We start from the raw sequence: 23,722 nt of genomic DNA on the forward strand, positions 1-23,722 counted from the left end.
TATCAATTATGGCGCCCAGTTTGCAGTCATCTGCGAACTTTGTCAGCCACAATCCTCCTATGTTTGCCTGTACCTCGGAAAAATAAATGCCGAACAAGAGGGGTCCCAGGACTGAGCCCTGTGGGACACCACTTGTGACTGGCTTAGAGTCTGACATAGCTCCAGCAACTCTGACCCTGTGGGTTCTGTCCTTGAGCCAGTTTGCAACCCATCTTGTGACATATGGGTTTACATTTAAGCTGGTGAGTTTGTCTATGATGCCCGAGTGGGGTATTGTGTCAAAGGCTTTTGCAAGGTCAAGGTAGGCTGTGTGAACTGCCTTACCCATATCAATGGCCTTAGTGACTGTTTCAAAAAAGTCGACCAAGTTCAAAAGGCAGGATCTGCCCTTGACAAAGCCAAATTGGGTAGGATCCAATGTCTGTAGGTCCCCAATGTCTTTGTTTATGAGTCCCATAATGACCCTCTCCATAGCTTTGCAGACCAGGCTCATCAAGCTTATGGGGCGGTAATTTCCAGGGTCCGTAGAAGCACCGCCTTTGTGAAGTGGGACCACTGTTGCCATACGCCACTCTTTGGGTACGTATCCTGTAGTAAGGCTAAGATTAAACAGCAGCCTTATGTGTGGGTTTAGTTCCTCTTGGAGTTCATGTAGCACACAGCCCGGGACACCATCCGGTCCCATTGATGCTGTGTTTTTAGCTTTAGAGAGGGTGGCTCTCACCTGGGCATCTGAGATGTTAGGAGGCTACACTCTGCTGGGATAGTTATTTCTCCTTTGGGGAGGGGAGGAGAAATTTGCACTGAACCTGTCTGCCAGAATGTTGGCAATGTCAGTGGGTTCAGTGTATTTTGTGTCATTTTGGACTAACTCTGAGCATATCTGGGAGTTTCCACCCAGGTTTCTAACATAGCTAAAGAAGGCTTTGTGATTGTCTTTTGTGTCTTTGCATTTTTCTCTCAAAGTTGGCCTTGGATGATTTTATGAGTGATCGTAGTTTTTTGCTAGTACTGATCAGAGATGCCTTCCCTTTCAGGGATTTTGCTCTGTCATGTAGTAGCTTCCTCCTCCTGTTGTAAAGTTTGTTTATGGCTGGGGTCCACCAGACCGGGCGCCTGCCTTTGAGGGAATGGGTCTTGGTTTTATTTGGGATTGCATGATCCATGCATTCTTGAAGGTGCCCGTAGAAGGCATTTGCAAAGGATTCAGCAGTGTGGGTTGTGGTTTCCACTGGCCCAGGGGCCTTGAAGGATACCGCTTCAGTCTTAAGAAGTGTGAAGTTGGCTTTTGAGAAGTTTTCACTGTGGTCTTTGTGCAGGGGTGGGGCGGATCTGGATTTCCACTGAGATTAATTTCTGGTCTGATCTTACCAAAGAGGGATATACTTCCGTGTGGAGCATTTTGTCCCCATGTTTGTGATGATCAGGTCTAGTATATTGTCTCCTCTTGTGGGAATGGTAACTAGTTGTTCCATTGCATTTGAGTTTATGAATTCTAGGAACCTTTGGGCTAAGGTATTGGGGCTTGAGTAATGTTCCCAGTCTATGTTTGGGTAGTTGAAGTCTCCCAAAATGATGGTATTTGGAGAGACATTCATACTCTCCAGTGTCTTCAGGAAGGCTGTGTGGGGTTCCTGAGTTTGAGAGGGTGGTCTGTAGCATGCTACAAACTGTAAGGCAGTTTTGCCTATGGTTAGTTGCACCTGGATGGTCTCCCATGCTTCGTGCGTTGCCACTAACCTGGAGGTGTGGGTATCTTTGATGAAAATGGATACTCCCCCTCCTTTTGTGGTTTGGTCCAAGTTTTGGGGCCGGAAAGCATGATATGAGGTAAAACCTGATAGTGCTGGGGTGCTCTCAGGAGCCTTGAACCAGGTTTCAGTCACTGCACAGACATCGATGTTCTCCACACTGAGGAGGGCTTCGAGGGAGTGCATCTTGAGGTTTAGACTTCTGGCATTGAGCTTGAACTTAATTTTATAACCCTAAAACATTCTACCATGGAATAATGGATTCCTAGTTTATTGAAAAAGATGAACATACTACCTCTCAAACTCTCCATTAGACTAACAATGCTTCACTCATGCTTCTGATTCATATTAATGCATCTCATATTTTTAGTGCGCAGCACATTAAAAAATCAGTGAATTGTTATAAATACGAAAAGTTAAATAGGTGTTCAGAATCTTTATTATAATAACTGAATATTTCTACAATCCTCTTTCCCTGTACCTCACATTATCTCTCTGGCCTACTGTAGGGAGGGAGTCGAGTCAGTTATTTTCATATAGGTCAGACAATTCTATATTTTTTATATTTTGTTTACCATGTGTAAAGTTGTTCATAGGATCATAAGTTAGTACCAGGCTAACTGTCCTTGTGGACCATTCCGATCCCAAGTGATTACTCCATGTGAGAATCATACCCTGCACTTTGTGTGTATAAGATGAAACACCTTAACCACTATGCCAACCTCCCACCCTTGTAGACATATTTATATTTTTTAACTATATGTCTATTTACTTATTCTGATTTCTTTCTATTTCTGTTTGTGTACTATGTCTTGTACTATTACTAGGTTTAATATTTTAGCTATAATTCTAGTGTACAGTGTCATATAATAGAGCATGTATATTTACCATATATATTTTATACTCTTTAATCTAGTACTACTGTTAGAATCAGTCCTATTTTTTTCCTTAAATGCTATGTCTAATAGTATCTGAACAAACATCTGAAAAATCTTCCCTTTTAAGATGCAAACTTTCCATAATAAATTGTTCTGAGATATTAAATTTTATTGTCATTAAAAAGAGACAGTAGCAGAGAAACACAATCCTTTTTTTTTTTTTTTTATCAGAAGTGTTATTCTATAGGCTACTATATAAACTATAATTTTGGTATACCGCAAACCATCAGAACTGTTTGATAACTAACGATAGTTTAGAATGCAGTTTGCTGTCTTTTGTTGATTATTTAACTTGTATTCATTGACATCTTAGAATATGATTCAAAATATTATGATTATTTGCTTTTAGACAGGAAGAAGTAACTTGGACAGTTCTTAAAAGTTTCAGAACTCCAGCAGCATCACAAAAGTGCTCATGACTCTGATTTAGCTGTTTCAAGCTGGTCCTCATGACAAGGGCTTTTTAAATGAAAAGTTTATCTGCTATAATTTACACAGAAACACCCATGAGTGAATCCAAGCCACCTTCACACCATACACCAATTCCTCAAACCTCTCCAAATCACCAAAATACAAGAACACTTCAAAGTATGTTAACCACCAAAATATATTGTTTTTAAGAAATAGCATTTATTGATTTAGTAAGCACTATTTATGTAAGATGTTTTAATATAAAGCAGACTTTCATTTTTTGAAGGAGACATACCATATAAACTTGCATATTAAAAGAATGGCAGTTATGTGTGATCCAGGTTTAACTTGTAAAAGTGTGAATGTTACTCTAATTATGTGATAACATTCCAATAATATTTATATATTTATGTCCGGCTTTCTATACAGGAAGGACTACTAGGTGTTTTTATTTTAGAATTTATGAGCATTTCTGGGCAATTAATAGAAATGATGGTACTAATGCTTTAGCCAAGCATGTTCTTTCTTTCCATTCACAAGATACTTTTAATACTTTTTCCTTTACAGTGATAGATCAGGTTGAAAATTATGAGTTTAGGTGGGATGCTGAGGATGATCTTGATTGGAAGGAATACTGTTGGCAGATCAAGTTGAATGCATGTGTTTTTCTAGGCATTAATGATGGAGAGAATTTCAAAGTTGTACTGAAAAGGAAAGGGTTAAGGCACAGTGAGGGAACTAATCGTGTGATTTTTAATTATTTCATTTAAATGTGGGTTGATGTGGTAGTGTAACTTGACCTGATGAAGTTCATTTCGAATGAAAGCGCATTTTTTTTCTTTAATTATTTATAGTTTTTTATGGTTTATCTTGAATCTTTGGATAGATATTTTATAATATTTGTCAAGCCAACAAAAGATAGTACAGCAGTCTTGTATATTTAATAAACCAGGTGGGTAATAATGATTTGTATTTATATCTCCTTTAAAATTAAAATATATCTCTGGTAATAGTAACTCTGCTTTTCTAAGTAACAGGCTTCACAATTTCATAAAATTGTTTCGCTACTGACATGGTGCTCTTGACTTAATTAATCCTAATTGTAGACATTCTCTCTACCAAACTAACATCATAGCCACCTTTAGTCACTAGCATTTTCCTGTGGGTGCAGGGGGCCCCCTTAATCATCCATAACTGTGCTGGGGCCCCACAGTAGCTGCCATTGGTTGGGAAAAATGAGGAGAATAAAAAAGACCATTTTCTGATTACACTCTTTACCTGAAACAGGGTTGTGATGTGATCCTTTTGGGATAATGCCAGTCATCATTGCATGAACACAAACAAGGTAAGTGCAAGAGATCATCAGCCCTGAGTAAGCAGTCTTAGTGCATTTACAAACTGATGCTTCCGATCTTTAGGGATGGTTTCTCTTTTAGGGAGGTTTATAAATTTTGGCTGGACACCAGATGCTATAACTTTCAACCTCTTTGCTCAAGAAATCTGGGAAAATGAAAAGTAATAGCAGAATAAAGACTCAGTCTAGAATATTTTAAAATATTACTCCAGTTCACATAAGTTTTTAGAATAGCACACTTTGCATCAACATGCATTTTTTGGACAATGAGAATTATGAAACCCAGATCTCTGGATTTATTAATTGCCTGTAATCTTGAATGATTTATAAGCAAGTCAAACTTTTTATGAGGTACAGAGCAAAATTGTGAGGCAAAATCGGGGACATTCTGTGAAATCCAGGAACAGTGATGGGTATGAATTACACCTTAATGAGGTACGTAAAAGTGACTTGACTCTCCTGTTGTTTGACGACTGCTAAACAACATTCACAGATCTGGTGTGGCCATTGCCAGTGTTGCACAATGTCTTGCTGTTTCCTGAAATCTGTGTAAAACGTGTGTGTGTGTGTGTGTGTGTGTGTGTGTGTGTGTTGCAGTGAAAGAGTAAAAAGCTGGCTATATTTTATTTGACTTTATAGTGCAAATGTCATTATCATTGCCATTAAGTTTGTGTGTGTGTGTGTGTGTGCGTGCGTGTGTGTGTGTGTGCGCGCGCGTGTATTTAAGTGTAACACGCTGGCCATATTTCCTTTCACTTACCATCACAGACATGTACCTTACACATGATCGGTAGCTGTCTTTGGTGGTTTGGCACAAAGAGGATGTGTGTGAAAGTAACTGTTTATTGCCACTGTGGCACAGTGAGTAGCACTGCCATTTCATAGTGCTTTACTCTGGCTGAGTTCTTGGCCATGTTGCTTTCTTTGTGGAGTCTGCAAACCCTCCCTGTCTCTGTGTGCATCTATCTGTGTGCCCTGGTTAATCCTAGGACATCAAAAACATGCAGCAGGGTAAATGGAGTTCCTCCAGTTTCTATGAACGTGAGTGAGCAGTGTGTGTCCGTGCGTGTGTGTCACTGTATAAAAATATCACTGTTTTTTTTTTATCTGCACAGACACACACACACACATTTCAGTCATGTTCTTAACACTTCCAGGTAGCAATAACAAAATGCCATTAAGTAGTAATCACATTTCAAGAGCAAGGCATAAAGTACCTCACTGAACATTCAGACATTTAGAGCCCCCACATCAAGGACTGTATAACTAGAATTTGACATGGACTTCTTGGTAGCCTTTGCCCAGCTCATACCCAGGGCTGGACATGGACTTGTTGGTGGCCTCTGCCCAGCTCATTGGTGAGTAACAAAGTTTGCTGCAGGTTATGTGGCGGCTGGGGATAATGCGGCCATTTTTCTTTAATTTACACCACAATTAAACCTTAGAGGTGTGCACATGAGATCATTATAGATTGTTTATGGGCTGAGACAATGTGGTCATTGTTTCTTTTACTTTTCTCCTAGACCTCAGAGTTGTACAAAGAAGTTTATTTTAGTTTCTGCATGGGCTGTGTACAGTATAGGAAGAAAAATGTGGACTACATTACTGCAATCCTTACTTTTTTTTACTTTCCTCACAAACACACATCAGGCTGCTATGTAGGTGGCTGCCTTTTGGGGAGTAGGGGTGAGAAGTCAGCAGGAATGCTATGTATTACATGTATGTATAAGTTATGACTGCACTCACTTGAAATCCATCACTGTGGCCATCTGAACCTCTGCTTTCACCCAGTCTTAACTGTGGAGGGATGCACAGGTAGTGACTGTGTTTTTTGGGGGTGGGGGGGTGGGGGGGTTAGGGAAGCAGGCTGGCAGTATTACCAGAAAGGATTTGTGTATCCCACCAGTAATTGCCTTGTAAGTTTATTATGAGCTACTATTTTGTCAGCTTTGAACATTTTAAGTCCTGGGCACAACTTATGTCTTCCTTTAAATCCTGATGTTTTTTGTTCAGGCCGCCATTGGATTTAACATTTGGAAAAATGCTCTAAAATGCATCCCAAAGCATCTATAACACTTTGGCATCTGCAGTGTAGGCTGGTGACTTCAAATTAAAGGAGGGCTGCAGGAGACAGCTGAATGAGTGGGGCCAATGGGAAGGGGTGTGGCCAACCAGAAAGGGGTGGAGCTATGCTCAAAACTACAACAACTGGAACTTTAATTAAATACACTGCCCTGGGTGCCAAACAGTCATTATGAGAGTCCAATCAAGACAAAATGAAATGTATAAGAAAAAAAATAATTCAATGTATTGGCTACATGACAACTTACTTAATATCCAGATGGAAACAGGTTGTGAGGCATGAAAAAATAAATTATTTTTTAAATACATTACTGGAATGCCAGTCAAAATCGGGTATAAAAAAACAAGCAGCACTCAACTCAAACCACTACTCCTTGCATTGCAGTTCTAATTGTAATTTATATTCAGATTTATAAAAGTACCAAGTAACATGCTGATAGTAGCAAACTCTGTGATACCCTCACTTGTAAAAATGTTTCTTATCCAAAAATGTTCTGCTGCCTGACAACTATCTACTTGTTTCATGGGGAAACATGATCAAAGTAAAAAATGAACAGCAAACAAGAAACAGGCTCAAGATAAATTGCTTAAAGGATTCCTGCACCAGTTATGGGCCACACATAATAGATTGGCATTCTGTTTAGTTTACGGGTAAAGCCTGCAAAGATGACTGCAAGTCTCCAACAAATGTAATGAGCTTCTGAAAATACTGTAATCCTGTCCTTTTATTACAAATACTGTCATATGCATTTCAATACCCAAGGCTTATACATTATCTAGTTATGTAACTATTCTCTGCATGGCAACAACAAAAAGGCTTTCAGTGCTGGTAATTCTTTAACAGTATGCTTATTAAAGCTTACTTGCATCTCACAATCTCCGACAAGCTTACCTCATGGTCATTAAAGCATTGCTACTTAAACAGAGCAACAGGGCACTGTGTCAGCATGCATTTCCTGAATAATAAGAAGCATAAATCAACAGTATAAAAATATGACAGAAAACCAGAACATTCTGCAAAGTCAAGGACAGATGAAAAGCCATGGTCGTACTTGTGGTCTACCTTGTATGGGGGAATACTCTGCACACTTACACTGCATAACTGCTCCTTGCCTTGCTTGGACACATCCAGAGTCACTACATGGGGGAGTGGGGTACAACAAGTATGTCACAATTTGAAATGTCTCTGGCTGATTGTGATGGCTCTGACACTCATACCTCTCAACCTCAGAGCAAGAAATCTGGACAAAGCCATACATAGAACTAGAAGTGGGACACAGGCCCAAAAATAAGAACAATTTTTAAATATTGCTTTTATTAACTTGGATAATAGAACAGTAGTAGGTCTTGCATTAGTACGAATTTTCTGAAGGGTATGAAATCTGAAACTCAAATGTCTGCCATTATTTTCTAACTTCAATCTTTAATGATTTGCCACTAATTTGCCAGAAAACCACAATTTTATGAAAAACTGACCAAAAATGTGATGCCAAAATATAAAGTTGCCACACAATACAGCTGGGAGCCTGTCAAAAAAGGAACACCTTTTTAATATTAACACTGTTAACTTGAGCAGCTAACAAAAATAAGAGCATCTGCATGCATTTCTGAAATAAAAGTAATAACTCTGATCATTATAGTTATATATAATTGTAAACCCTCCACGTTTTCTTACAAAATTGCCATTTTGAGGAGGGATTATTAGGGGAGAGCAACATTTTGAGCCAAAATTGGGGACAATTGAGAGGTTTGGATATTCCTAATTCTACAAAGCGATTTGCATGCACCTCTCAACCTCTTAATGCAGAAAATCTGGACAAGGCCAAATATATTGGGGGAACATATAAACACTACTAAAAAATGCTCTTGTATAAACTTAAGACAGTTGATAGAATAACAGGTCTTGCATTAGCATGCATTTTTCTGAAGGTATGACGTCTGAAACTCAGTGTCTGTCATTTAGTGACTTCATTCCTAAATGATTTGCTAGAAAACTACAAATTTTATGAGGAACAAACGAAAAATAAGAAGCAAATATCTATTCATTCTGCAAAAATATGGACAACTGAGAGGTATAGTTCAACTGGGGCTGCCTGAGTTTGCTACCCCCCCCCTCACAAAATCATGGTCGAATGGAGCCTCCCCCCTGCAGTCATTCCAATGTCCTATTCTTTGGTTATTTTGCCCCATTTACCATAAACACTGTAATGTGCATACTGCTTTACTTCTGCAATGATTTAGATTTCATTTGAAAGTTTTATTTTGCATTTTACAGCACAAACACTAATAGATATCTGTTAAACAAAGCAATGCAGTCTCGCAATGAAAATAGACTTAGCATTAAAACTTCTCTGCCCTTGAAACTCGCATGCATTGAAACAGCATTGAAACCCACATTCAAAGAAAATACATTTTGCCAGTGGCAGATAAAGATTAACTTTGGGCTGTTTTCAAAATCATAGGCCCCTTGAACATGAAACGTACACATGCTCTTTGATACACCTTCCTGACTGTATTACATTATATTCCTTGTACAATAATGTACAGTTGTTAGAGGGCATTTTAAATTTATTGTTTTGAACATTTTCCAGTAAACAATGAAACAAAATGCATGCACCAATGATAAAACCACACAATTCTGAACATTTCCATCATAAAAAGTCTATTCAACCTTCTATAGTCCACCAGCATCAGTAAATATGCACAATATCTGAAGTAGTAAAATCCACATTAAAGAAATCTGTAACTAATAAAGAGGTTGCTGCTAGCAAACAACTTTATATGTCATTGTTTCATCTGCAAATAAAGTGCCTGTTGCCCTTGAAGAATATATTGCCTATGTTGCATGCATTAAAAAAATGATAAGCTAGTAACACTGCAATAGGGAATGGATGGCAAACTGATAACAGGTTCATAGTTACTAGGTATCTTTGCCAAAAAGGACTGCAGCATCCACCCCCTTTACAACACAGTACAGTATCAGCAATGCATCTACCTACTGTGGGAGTAGAACCCACAGCCTTCTGCATCAAAAGCAAGTACACTACCTGTTGTGCTATTAACAATGCAAGCAGACTTAGCATAAGCAGCACTAAACTTTTGTGCCCCTGCAGCTCTCAGCTCCTTGTAAAATCTACTCGACACTCAGCTGTATCTCTGAACTTTGCAGCACAAGAAATCTGGAAAAAGCCAAAATTTATTGGGGGGATGCCAAAAACCAGGGACACATTTTAAACATTGCTTGTATAATATTGGAAAGCTGCTAGAATAAAACGCTGTGTTACCACTATACATTTCACTGCCACATCTTGAACCCAGGGGACCCTGTGCAAAACTGTCAGAGAAACATACCACTATGCCAAATCAGCTGAAACAAGAGGAAGACAAACTTAAATGGCTACCATTTAGTGAATTCAGTTCTCACCATAGCTGTCAACCTCTTAGCAAAAAAACACCTGAAGAAAGCCAATAAAGTGGGAATACAGCTGCCAAACATATTCAGTGAATTCAGTTCTCACCATAGCTCTCAACCTCTTAGCAAAAAACATGTGGACAAAGCCAGTAATGGGGGGAATACAGCCCCCAAACATTCAGTTCTCACCATAGCTCTCAACCTTAGCACAAAAACCTGGACGAGGCCAATAATGGGGGTATACAGTCCCAAAAATATGGGCAAATTTCAAATATCCATGTTATAAACTTAGACAATTGCTAGAATAAAAGGTTTTGTTTTACCATGTACTTTCTGAAGAATATCAAGTCTGAAATTCAAATGCCTGTTATTTTTAAACATTTGTTAACCAGGAAACTAGTCTGACTTGGAACAAAACAAAGCCAATTTTCAGCAGAGCAGGGAGAAACACTCCAGACACATCTTTGTAAGGACATGCAGACTCCACACAGAAGGCACCCCAGCCAAGAATCAAACCAGAGAACCTGTAGCTGTCAGGCAACAATGCTACCAGTGCACCACTGCACTACAAACCTTTGCAAAGAAAAATGAAGATACAGAAACCACAGATTATATGAGGAACAGAACAAATATGAGGCAAAAATCTGCATTTTTTTACAAATAGTGGTGGGTAGGGAATTCAGGTCCTTGCCACCTGCATCCAAGGTACAGGGTTCAAGCCTGAGTATCTCTACCCACCATTATGTGTTAACAGGGGCATTTCACACATGTGCGCACACACACACACACACACACACACACACACACACACACACACACACACACACACACACACACACACACTACCTGTAAATGGGTCTGGAATCACTCGAAGCAGCAAACCTTCCCTGCAAGAGCTTAAAACTCAACTTACCTCTCTCCTGATTGAAGCAGCACACACAAGGTCCAACTCCATTGTCCGGAAGCAGCAAACCTCCAAACCCGCTCTTGACTTCAACGCTTCTCTCCAAGAGCTTAAAACTCAACTTACCTCTCTCCTGATTGGTCCTGTGCTCTAATCCCTGTGAGAGATTGGTCCTGTCTGCGGATCAAGCAGTCCGGAGCTCCTCTTTTCTGTGCAATCATCTACCGCACAGATTCCTGGGCATCTGCGGGGCAGAAAATACCTTCCCTGTATCTGGACTGCTGACTCAGGCAGTCAGAGTTTGCACAGATTCCTGGGCATCTGCGGGGCAGTCTGAGTGTGTCTGCACATGCGTGGAAGTTCTGGTACTCATAAAAAATGAATTTTTTTTTTTAATTTTATGTTTCACATTTTTTATTTCTTTTGTTTCTAGGTGGGAGGGCTGCAGTCCGATAGCACAAGCCACCCCTGGGCATCTGGGAATCCCAGCTTAATTGAGTTATTTCCTAAATGGATATTACTGTGCTATCTTGGTAAGGAAAGGTGTGCTGAAAGGATGCAATGAAAACCAAAGCTGAACAGAAACACAGTTTCTTTTCTTAGTCATAATTTGTGTTCAAGCCATCAATGGATGAAAAGAAAAGAAAAAATCTTTAAAATGCCCTTCATCTTTTTCAAGAAGCCATAACTTCCTATATGCTAAAGAGTATGACAAAATGTGAGGAAAGGAATAAAAGAGTAATGTGCATGGTGTGGGGAAACTGTGATGGGTGGAAACAGAGTAAGACTGGTGTGTGTGGGCTGAAACAGTAGGCCTAGGGTGTCATTTCACCCAAGTCCAGATCTGTACATAGAGGTGTTGCAATGTATCACTGTTGCAAATAAATGCCAGTAATTGCGAAAGCCCTTTTGTGAGTTGGGCCAACTTAGTGTGGTACACAAGTCTGTCTTACTGTAAGAGTATTGCAGCTAAACTTAAGTCTGTGCAAACTACTCCAAGCAGCAACAACTTAAATGTTCCTTAAAAGAGGTGGCAGCTATAGGATGATACTTGGACTGGAAGTATCCCCATATTGATGGGGCCCCTAAAATGCTAACACTAAGCCTATATGCAAGACTGACAAGAGATTGTTCTTTATTCCCGAGTACCTGGCTGTTTAAGTTTACAAGGTCAGACTGCACTCTGGAGAAATTTTAATGTTTTCATCAGAGCTGCTGAGTATATCCCACATATTGTAGTGTATGTATTGCTTTAGATAGTTACATCCTTTACTTATTTAGTCCACCCTGAATGTTTTAATTGGTTGTAGTCAAATAAATGTATGTAGTTATCCTAAAAGTGGAGCCATATAAAGAGGTGTGGTAAAGCATTTATCTGACTGGACCATTCTGAAGATAAATTTTATTTACTAACACCCTTCATGCATTTTATTTTACTTTATTTTAGCCTTTATTTTACCCAATCAAGACACTAGGCTAGTTGCTTCTTTTCAGGGGGGACCAGAGGTGGTATATATACTAGTGGTGAAATTTGACCAGGATACTGGGGAACTTCCTGTATTCTTTTTGATAACTACTGTGGTAGCATTGCATCCGCCTGATTTACCACCAACTCAGGTTGATGGGATGTTGGCTTAACATCCCATCTACAACATGACACACTCCAGAGTGCAGCACCGTAGTCATTTGGAGTGTGAATGGAACCTACAGACTTCAGATCTTCCAGCACCAAAGGAAATTTATCTTCATGACTATGTTGATTGCATTTGGGCAGAAAGTAAAACAGAGTAAATAGAGAGAGAGAGATGTATAGAGTAAATCAGAGAGAGAGAGAGAGACGTACACAGAGCAATCAAAAGAACAAAACATGGACCTCATCTTCTTCTAATTGCAGTGTAAAAAGAAAGAAACTTAACGCGTTATTCAGAAAATACACAGTCAAACCCTTCGAGATACTTCCCATGTAAATCAAGCAGTAGAAATTAAATTCATTACTATTAAAACGAATAACAAAAACAGAACTGTAACGAACCTGCAACACTTGCAAATCCTAATGTAAGCCAGACCACACTGTTAAAATACATACACAAATAGCTGCAGCAAAAAAGAAAAAAGGTAGCAGAACTAGAGCAGGAACTACCTGTGAGACTTGTGGTGTTTTCCATTCATGCACACCTGTGAAAATTACCTGAAGTCCTGTTCAGTGAACAAGTTATGTAGTTATTGTAGCCCACTGAAATCAGTAGGAAATGTACAAACAAGGTAAAGGAAATATCTACAATGTGGTGTGCTTAATAAATAAAATCCTCCAATTTCTGGGAAAACATCTTTGAAAAGAGAGCCTAGAAGTTATTTGAAAGTGAATCTTTCAGTATGAAAAGACTTGGATCCAGAGAATGGCACAACTAAAGTAAGTACAGGTCAGATGAAGTTCTGCGTCTCTCCTAGAAATCTGTACTTTCACGTTAGCATGTGCTATTTTCAGAGCAGATGTGTTACTTGGCAGTTTGTGATTGGCTTAATCGACTATGTGCACCTATAGATTACTTTAGCTTTTCCTTGTGATGGATTTTTTGACAATTCCAGACTCAAGCTGAAGAACACGTGAAAGTTTTAAAGAAGCAGCTTTCAAAACTCTGTTCATAATTCCCTCCAGATATTTTGTTAATCCTTTTTATTTAGATGACATGCTGTCATACCTTATTAGCCTTTGTAAATCCTACAAATTGTGTGTGTTACGTTTTAAATTTGGACTTGCCTGACTAGAGAACACTGTACAAGTTTGAAAACAAACTGTATTATCTAGTGTTTTACTAGGTTAAGCTGAGATGTTGCTTGACTGATTGACAGCATTAGTTGCAGGTTTGCTTTTTCAAGAAAGTCATCACCCTTCAGTAATAAAACACAAAGTTTAAAAATCATTCCTTCAGTGCCTTGTTTGAGTTAAGTAACTGCCATCACTTGCGCAAAAATAGGAAAAGGGGGGTTGTGGATGGATGGATCTGTATCTTTCTCTCACATGTCTTTATTTAGTGCTGCTTAATAAAGGTCACATTTGTTTCAAAAGTTGCAGTCATGACAGACGCACTGTATGTACAAAACCATAACATTTCAGTAAGATAAAAGAATGTTTGGGGGATGACATTTGTTGACTGGGAATGTCAGACTAGGACAGAGCCTATCTTCAGTGGAGGGCCTGGGAGAATTGCTCCAGATGCACGTCTTTGCAGGAAACCCATGCAAGAGCAGGGGGTACATGCAGACTCCGGACAGAAGGCTCCCCAGTTGTGAATTGAACCAGAGTACTTCTTACTGTGAGGCAACAACATTCACCGCTGCACCATTGCCCCACCACAGTGTATGTTGTTATTCTGGTGTAATTGTTAAAACATTGTTAACTAGTTACTTTCAACCTCAGGCTCCTGTATTAAGGGTGATCCTTAGTGAAAAGATTTGTTATGCTTGCTGCTCCTGGTACACAGTATGGTAAACCATATTCATTGTAGGCCCCCCAGATAGAAGAAAAATACTTTTATTCTGAGGGGGTTGCAATTTCCCTTTCTATTTATCCTGGCAATTGCAAGAGGTGATGATAAGCCTCCCTGCAGTCTAACACCTGCATATCTGCCCCCTAAACATAGAACATGCATAAACTGTGCTGAAATAAATCTTTACTTCTCAAACATTGGTAATGCAAATGTGAACTGTCCCTGGCCCCCACCCACACAGCAGTCATGACCAGCTTTCAGCAGAAGACTTTTAAGTCAGCTCTTCTGTGCTACGTCTTATTTCTTATTCTTAGTCAGTGCATGGCTTTGCAATTAAGTTGAGTGTTGTACCAGCAGACACACTGTCTGCATTTCCAAACCCTGACACACATGACCCATTCTGGACTGACAGCAGACAAACTGAATTGCTCAATTATGACCATGTAAGTATTAGTATGTTTTCTGTCATTTCTAACAATATACTTTGTTGTTGGCAACATTCAGTCACATACCAAGGGCATTTACAGAGTTGTCCCATACTTACCTAGAAGCTTTAAGAATGGTCCTGAAGATGGTAAAGTTGACTATGAAAACAGTGCCAATGTTGTGCCCCCGTGTTTGTATGATGGACTGTATTTGCTGTGCATGTGTCTGTACTTTTCCTGTTACTTATTTGCCAGGCCTTTCTGTGTAATTCCAAGCCCGCATGCTATTTTCTGTAAATACTTGGCTTAGCAAAAGTTATGCATTGCGTGGTCATGTGACCAGCTTTACTAAATAGATTTTGTGTCACTATTACAGCAGTTGTAGAAGTTCTGCTAGCATCTTCAAAATGTATTCTGTTTTCTAGGCTAAAAAGCTCACTACAGCATTATTATTATTTGGCTTGGACCAGATTTTACTCTTAGCTGACAATTTGTTGGTGTTATATTGAGCTGAAAATGTAGATGTTCGTTAACCAGCTGCTTGCCTGAGCTTTGCTAAACTCATTGCACATTTTCTAGGTGATTCTGTTCTGCTCATCACATCATCCAAAGTAGAAAACAAGGCCATCAATTTTTCATTCAGTAGTTCTTTCATCTGTGAAGATACAATTGAAAAGCCATATTGTTTTAATAAGTTAAGAAAACTGTTACATCAGATTCTAGCTTTCATGCATTTAAAACAAAACATTAAGCAGTGGTCTTCAAGAGCTGATTTTGCTTCACTGAATTTTAAAGTATTTCTTATTGATGTTTGGCTTGATTTATGTCTGATGCGGTTAGAAAGTTAGTGATGCTACAGTGTTAAGAAAAAAATAATAATCTGCAGCTTTTGAGATTGTAAGTTCTCTGGAGCTTGAACTACATTAAAACAAGTAAAATGGTAGTTATTAAAAGATTTCATCTAGTTTTGTAGGTTTGGTTTCAGGAAGGAGTGGACTAGAGTAAATGGTTTGTGTCCAAACCAGTAAAGAAATGTTAATTAAAAAGAAAGTGCCGGTGTATTGTATGTCTTGTCAGTTTTAACAGTATTTACTAAATTATCTGCATACGTTTGCCACTGCGACAAGACACTTTATAGATGAATTAAAATTTGCCAACTATAACACAGCTATAAAATATTCTTTATTTATATCTTGCCCATTTGTGCTTCGTTCCCTCTCTTATAGAACTGCATGGCCATGGAAAATGACAAGAACATAATGGAGCAGTCGAAAGATGCCTCTGAAAAGCAGGTAAAGGAGCTTGTAGGAGACAAGGAACTGATGAAAAGGAAGATCCGAGAGCTTGAAGCAGAAGTTGCAAGACTTAATGAAGTCATTAGTGACATGAAAAAGGAGGAAGAAAAAATGAAGTCGAGGATAAAGCAGCTCGAGGTAACTATTGTTATAACTACAATTCTTTGCTGTGGAGTTTGGTTTTATGTAGTTCATAGCTTTATAGGTAAATATTAGGCTTTCAGTCTGCAAACTTTTATAAGCCTAGCCAATGACTAGAGATAGAATCAAACCCTGTACCTCGTATCTTTGAAGTTAAGATCTTAACCATTATGCCAACCATCGCCCTAAAATATTCATAGCCAAGTACTAGTATTAAGTAGGCTAACTGCTATTTTAAGAATTACCAAGCTTCCTCTCAAAGGAGAGAATCAAACCCCCTGTATCTTGCATCTGTGAAGAAAATACCTTAATTGTTATGCCAACCCAACCCTGCTTGTTCTGAGCTATTATGGTCTGTTAAATACTGTCATAGTTTTAGCTCCTATTTGTTTTGCTTGCCAGGAATATCTAATAAGTACTTGTCCATTTTTAGTTTAGTTTTGGTTAGAGAAGCTTGCAGTAATTACCCATACCTAAATCTGGATCAGTTCTGCAGTGCTTAAATTTACAAATAATTTGCACAGCTGTGTCATATAAGTGAACATACCTAGCTATAACAAGCGAATATTAAATGCATGCAGGTGCTAGCATTTCTTAACTTTTTCTAGTCTGATTTGAGTTTGCTTCTTGTGAAGAGTCTGTGTTGATTCCCTCTGCAGATCTTCTACAGTGTGTATAACAGTCTAGCTTATTTTATTTAATTCTTGTACAAATATAATTCATGTCAACTGTAGTAACTGTATTTTCTTTTTCCATGTATGCTTTGCCAATCGGCTAGAGTCATTCTTGAAAAATGCCTTGGAAAGTGTACTGACATGGTCAGCAAATGTTAAATAAATAAAAAAAAAAAAAAGAAAAAAAAGATTGTACATAACAGTGATGGGTAATATACAAATAGTACATAATTACAGCAGAACATGAGAATGGAGTGCACTAAAATGGGTATTTGTGCTACTACACATTGTAACACCTCTTATTTTTGTGAAATCTTAAACCAGAGGCTGTGGAGGAGGGATTCTGGTAAAACGTGTCTGTTGGAGATGACACCAGTGGCTGAGTGGTATGCTAGGTGAAGTGTGCACTGGCCAAATAAATAAAAGTTCAAAAAACAATAAATAAAAGTTCAAAAAACAAATAAAAATGCCCAAAAATATGTTGAAGCCTTTTATGACAAAAACACTTATCCTTTGATTATTTTAGAATTAGAGTTTATAACTTACATTGAGCTTATGTTTGTTGCTGTGGTTTGGCATTTTTATTATTTTTTTGTTTATATACTGTTCTACAAGTCCGTTTAACAAATAAACAATTGTGACTTGCTGGAAATGTTTCAGTTATTGTGTAAAACCATGGTTTAAACCCAGTAAATTTAGAAATGAATCCCCAGCTATCACTAAATGCACTAGGCAGGAGGCTTATTAGTAGCACACAAAGGCTAACACCCAAACAAGACCTGCCTTTTGTACCATGATGAGTCAAGAATGTGGTACATAAAGAACACAGTGTGTGTACATGTCATTCCTAAGAGCTGCAGTTTCTCTCACAAATGTAAAAGACAGTGTAGCATAAAGGTTTTGAGAACTAAGCAAACGTGGTAATAGAGAAAGGAGATTCTCCAATAACTGGCAAAGGAATAAGGTAATGAGAGCAAATAATTAGAGAGTGAAATGTAACAGAAGGGAAAGAGGGCATGAAAACATTTGGATCTCGGACTACCTTTCCTGTCCAAGATTGATATCAGAGTAGGGGCAAAGTGAAAGGGATATAGGAATCTTAAGTGAAAGGCCTACTGTGTTGTTTTTAACTGAAGTTAGAACAGAAGCTGCTTTTAAAAAGGGATATTAGTAGGACAGGTAAAATATTGCATGATAACTGTAGGAATCAGAGAAGTTTATTAAAAATGGGAAGAGACTGGATAAGCAGTTCACAAGAAAACAATAGGAGAACATGTGCATGGCTCCAAAATATGCAACATAGTGTAGAAGATTTAGCATTTTTGCTTGGAAGTATTTGCATAGGTATTTTTATACCCCAGGCAGCCTCCAAATAATTTTTTCTCAGGTAGATGGCAGATGTTGGATGTGTGACAGGGAGGGAAAAGGTAACTTGGAGCATATGTTTTTAGAATGGAATTAGTTGGCAGATTTAAAAAATTCCCTACAGAGTACTCTGTCAGGAATATTAGGTGAGCAAATGGATGCAACTAAGGAAATTATTATTTTCAGCTGGGATACAGGGTATGAATTGCCTAGATATAGTAAGACATTAAGTTTAATTTTGGTGGCCTCCAAAAAAGCAACTACTAGAAACTGGAAGTCAAAGCCTAAACCAACTGTATTTGAAGTACTGAATATTGTAACAGAGAATAAAATAAAGTAACTGGAAGTGGGATCTTCAGAAAAAGTAGGTGCAAATTACATAACAAATGGAAACTGTGAGAACAATACATGCAAAATAATGTTTGAAAATGGAGGTATGAGGTTTAAGGGAAGGCAGGAATTGATCGATTTACGTAATGCTGGATTGATGATAATTATACAAAAGAATGTATGTGATATAATGTTTGCAACCAGAAATATGTTAATGTGGTTTGTTTTCTTTTATATAAATATATGTTTGCCTGCTTTAAGTGATACATTAATTTTTTAACATCTTTATTAAGTTAAAATACCACTAGCGAGAGACATCTCGGGTATGTAGGGACTAAAAGGATGCTTCCTGCAGGATGGATGTAGTTATATATCCACCTTGAAAGCTGTTGACTGCATGTATAGTGCTAACCATCGCTAAACTATTATCACTTGACTCTGTGAGTAGTGCATACATTACTGATGGAGAATTTGCTTATATCTTTGTTAATGGCTGTCATGTATGTAATAAAGACCACCCATTCACCACATTACCCACCTGTATGTATAACCAAGATCATGTCAAATAGAGCTATGGCTATAAGAAGTTGGCATTCTTTCTTTTGCCAGTTAAATTGTAAGGCAGACAGTTAGTGCCAGGTCAGACAAGTTAAAGTAATTCTGCCTGACTCTTCTTCATCCCCAAAACTAGAAGAAACAGTTTTTGATTGCTACCCCCCCTAAATTGACAGACGGTCACATGTTCATTTGCACCGATAACAGCAACTTTACTAGGGAGAACAGCCTCTGCTGTATGTTGGAGAAGCCATTATATGTTTTAGAAGTAAAAGAGGGGCCACGTCAGGATCTTAACGTCTAAAAAGTGTACAGGTCAGTCATGGCTCTGTAATGTGATTGTGCTGTTAAATGATTATAGTAATGCAGTTATCTATTTCCAAAGATAAACTGCACATGATTCAGTAGCCTTAAAAGGATAGTGGTGTGTCAGTTCAGACATGCTGCTGTATATGTCCAGTACAATCATGTAAAGACATAGAAGATGTAACATCACACCGCCTAGATCTGCAAGAGTATTGTCTTCTGTGGAAGGTTGGGTGCTGGGCTGGCAACTCAACACTGTACAACTCCACTGCCAGGTGTTCCACGGACAATTATTCTGATGTGGCGACCCCTAACGGGAAAAGCCAAAACAAGAAAATTCAACAATTGTAAAGGTGCAAGGGCAAGTAGTATCCTTTATCAAAATGTAGTAGCAGTATACTTGTTACTGATAGCTGTACTTTAGCATTAGGAGGTACCCTTTCTTTATTATTATTTATCAAAATGTAGGTAGACCATGGCAGCATCTCATTCTGGATTTATATAAAGCAGACTGACTTTAATAGAGATTTATTTTAATAACTTGTGTCTCTATTAAAACTATTATATGTTTGGTACCACAACCATAAGTAGTCAGATAAACCCTAGTCTTTTGCCTACATGAGCATGCCTGATAACCTCCAGGCCACTTTTAAAGAAATGCCAATCATAGGTTTAGCAAGGATTATGTCTCTGTCTGCAAACACCACTGTGACAACATGATTTCACATTTAATGGAACTGGTTGAATTTTATGACTGTGTTAAGAAGAATTAACACAGTGTACTCATACAGGCCGTGCATAACTCTCAGATCTGAAGGAGAAGATCCCACAGAGTAAAACCACATGCAATAACACAAGTAATTGATTTAGTTTGTGCCTTCCTCACAAATAATAATTTCATAATACTGAATCAGTTTGCTTTTAGTTTAGCAGTCACAAATTATTCCACACAACCAGGATCAGTAGCAACAATTAAAAAGACAAAATCCACATTGAGCTTTAGGGTTTTCTGTACATTGACCAAAATATACATATAAAGTTCAACTGTAGAATGTGCAAAAGTTATGTTCGCTGAAAATTAAAATCCACATTTGAATTAATTGTGTACTTTTGCATTTCACTGTTGCCTTTGCAGTCCTGGGCCTTTGCTTATTTTCCTTGCTGCAAATACTTTAATGGGGAGCTAGATAAGTCTGCAAATGAGTGAGCAGAGTATACTCCGTCCCATAGCAAGGTTTGAGCAAGCCTGCTGTCCTAATTTCTGTGTATATGGTGGTCAAAGTATTTCAGTCCTACCATCCTTTAGGTGGTGAGACTTGTAGGATCTGCGGATATGGGCTGCATGGTTTTAATGCAGTTACAGTTTGTATGAGCTCTTTTCTTTGCGGGGTAAGTAATCTAGAACCGTCATTTTCAAGAGCTGTATGTACCGCATTATGTTTGAGAAGGTCTGCTCTCCATGCAACCTTCACAACCTGTTTGTTGACTGTAGGATGGTAACGTCACCGTATTGCATCTGGACACAATCACAAACTGTGTATTTTGTTAAAAATGAAAGGTGTACCTTTTCAGTCAAAAGTACCAAACTCTCTGAGATGATTCAGACCTGGTTTGGAAGAAAATCAGTTGCATCTTTGCCCTTTAAAGTCTCCAAAATGCCACAGGTTCAGAGAGTATAGATCTCTTCCTGCCTGTACTTTGTGTGTTTATTTTAAGCAATAGTGCTTGAACTTTTTATTTGTTTGTTTGTTTATTTTTTATGAAACCATTTTGCATTTTAGGTTCTTACCTCATGATCCACTATTATCTGCTCAAGTGTTTGTAGTTAGACTTTGCAAAGAATTCCCAGAAGAGAAGAGAAACCTCATTATACTGAAGGAGCTACTTTCACGATGCCCATGTTGCTACACTGGAGTTCATTTGATTATGAGCCTTTATTTGGAAGGCAGCTGGAATGTGTTAGTTACTTAATCGATTTATTCCACATTTGCCAAGCTTATCCCTGCTAGTCTTGGATAATCAGTGACTCATCAATTTAAATATATATGGATACAGGGAAGGACTCACAGTCAGCATGGAAAGTTGGGGGAAAGTTGTGTTATATTTTAGTAGCCGACGTCACTAGGCTTACAGATAAGATGGTTGGGTTTTGTGAAAGAGCTGCCCTGAATTTGAATCACATTGCAGCATGTGATGACAACTATATTACGTTGTGCACTGCATAGATTTATTTGGTGGGTCATTTGGAACAGTGGTCAGCTTCACAGAAATACACCTATTAGAGAACTTCATGGAAGGATGCTTACCAGTCAACTGCTGGATGTTACAGGCTAGGTTACATCCCCGCCCCAAACAAGCCCAACCAAAATGTGTTCAGAAATCAAGACTGATGTAAAAGAAATAATTCAAATGTTAAATGTCTGCATGTCTTCTCTACAAACATATTTCTTTGCCCCAGTGTAGGGTTTCATGGAGGCAGGCCGTTTTTTCTGTCCATCAGTGCTTTGAGTTACTTGATCCACAAGATTGTTTATCAAAAGTTTATTTTATGTACGACTCTTCAGTTTGTTGGATGACCCTGAAGACATTTCCATCACAGCACTGAAGAGCAAGCATATCATCTAATTATCCTCTTTCTCCATGAATGCAATCTGTAGATCTACAGTCAAAGTTATTTGCAGGTGTGCCTACCTCTAGCTCACAAGCTTTGTACAGGAGGTGACAAAATATTTTGCATGCTGCCTTTCAGGCACCATTTTTGAAGAGGGCAGTCATGGAGTTTTTAAAGGAGACAACAGTAAGAGGAGGAGGACAGAATTTATAGGTTCATATGTAAGTTCTAGGCTATCTGCCCAAGGGCATTTGTAAGCCTAGCCACTACTAATTTATATTAGTTCCCTGTGCCCCTGTCCAGCAGAGCCGTTAGTTCCCTGTGCCACTGTCCAGCAGAGCCACTGCAGTGATCCCCGGGGTAAATTTTCTGTTTCCCATCCACCCGTCAAGGCTTCTCTTGAAGAGTGTTAGTGAGGGGCTCTGCCTGATGTATATTGGAATCCTGTTCCAAAGCATGGGGAGTCTCTGGGACAGGAATCTATCCCTCCAGCATGTCCTATTTATCGTTGTGGTGAGGTTTATTTTTGTTAGCTTTTAAGCATACGCACGATGTTTAGAAGGCAGAGCATTTCTGGTTCTAGAAGCCTTCGGAGCATACTTTTTCTAGAGTCTTTAACTTTTTCTAGAGTCTTTAATGATGCTTATTATCTCTGTTAGCACAACAAAGTTACTTTTAGGCCCACGTGGGTAGTCTGTAATATGGGGCTTTTAATCACAAGGACTTTTTTGAAATGCAGGGGGATTTCCTTGGCGTCGAACCCATGAGGGATTGTTGAAAAATCATTTTATTTTTTAAAAAGAAATATTGCATTTTTTTTAATTGTTTTGCTGTTTAATTTGCTTGCATTGTGTTGTATTTTTCATTGTATTTTAGCTGTAAATCAACTCTACTTCCGAAGATAAAATGTGGTTTTGAGAGTGTCAGAAGGCATTTTTGTCTCAATGTAGTCATTTCTGAAATGTTCTTACGTTGTGTAATATTTTTGTTTATATAGTTTGTGAATATGTTTGAAAGCTGTGAAGTCTTGTAACTTTGCTCCTTACTAGTTAACATTTTTGCTTGAATTTTCTAAAACATAGTTGCTATATGAAATGTACACATGAAGTGCAGAAGTTGAAATGTATGAAATGTTTAAATGTTGATGTGAACTTTATGAAGTCGTGGACATTTATCAGAATGTCTGTAATTTAAGTACAAGCTATAAACTCTGTTGAAATGCATTGCATTATTTTTGACTGCTGTTTGTCTCAAAGAGCGCACATTTGTTTATGCACAAAGCAGATTATAATGCTGTGGCTTCTGCTGGTAAATGTGTGCGTCAGGGAGGTAGAGACTTTAGGTCTGCGGTGAGAAGGTGAAGGGGAGGTCAGCTGTTAAAGGCTGACAACTTTCTTACAAAACTGAAAATGTAGATATTTTTGCTCCTTACATTACCAGTGGTGCTGTGCTCATCTGTCAGTGTTTCCAGAAGCTATTTGATGAGAAGAATCTGTATTATAAATGTGTATATCATGAACCTTGGGTAGGATCGCGAATACATTAAAAAAAAAAAAAAAAAAAAGCTCATATGGAAGTAAGACTTGTCTTGTTTGTGTGTCTGCCTGTTTCTTTATTTTGCAATATGAGGTTTACTATTGCTGGTGTGTTTTGGGGTAAGTTTCAGTTAGAATTGCCACT

The 23,722-nt window shown here is 38.4% G+C and overlaps 1 protein-coding gene across 1 annotated transcript in view; it reads left to right on the forward strand.

Moving 5' to 3' along the window:
* The window catches only part of CGNL1 (cingulin like 1), a 1,082,391-nt gene that overhangs the window by 493,272 nt on the left and 565,397 nt on the right, over nucleotides 1–23,722 (forward strand). Inside the window, exon 8 of the mRNA XM_044078976.1 lies at nucleotides 15,992–16,198. Within this exon, the coding sequence (XP_043934911.1) occupies nucleotides 15,992–16,198 (207 nt within the window). The remainder of the gene's footprint in view (nucleotides 1–15,991; nucleotides 16,199–23,722) is intronic.

The sequence above is a fragment of the Protopterus annectens genome, chromosome 7.part1, assembly GCF_019279795.1.
Source record: "Protopterus annectens isolate FY-2018-M chromosome 7.part1, PAN1.0, whole genome shotgun sequence".
Lineage (NCBI taxonomy): Eukaryota > Metazoa > Chordata > Ceratodontiformes > Protopteridae > Protopterus > Protopterus annectens.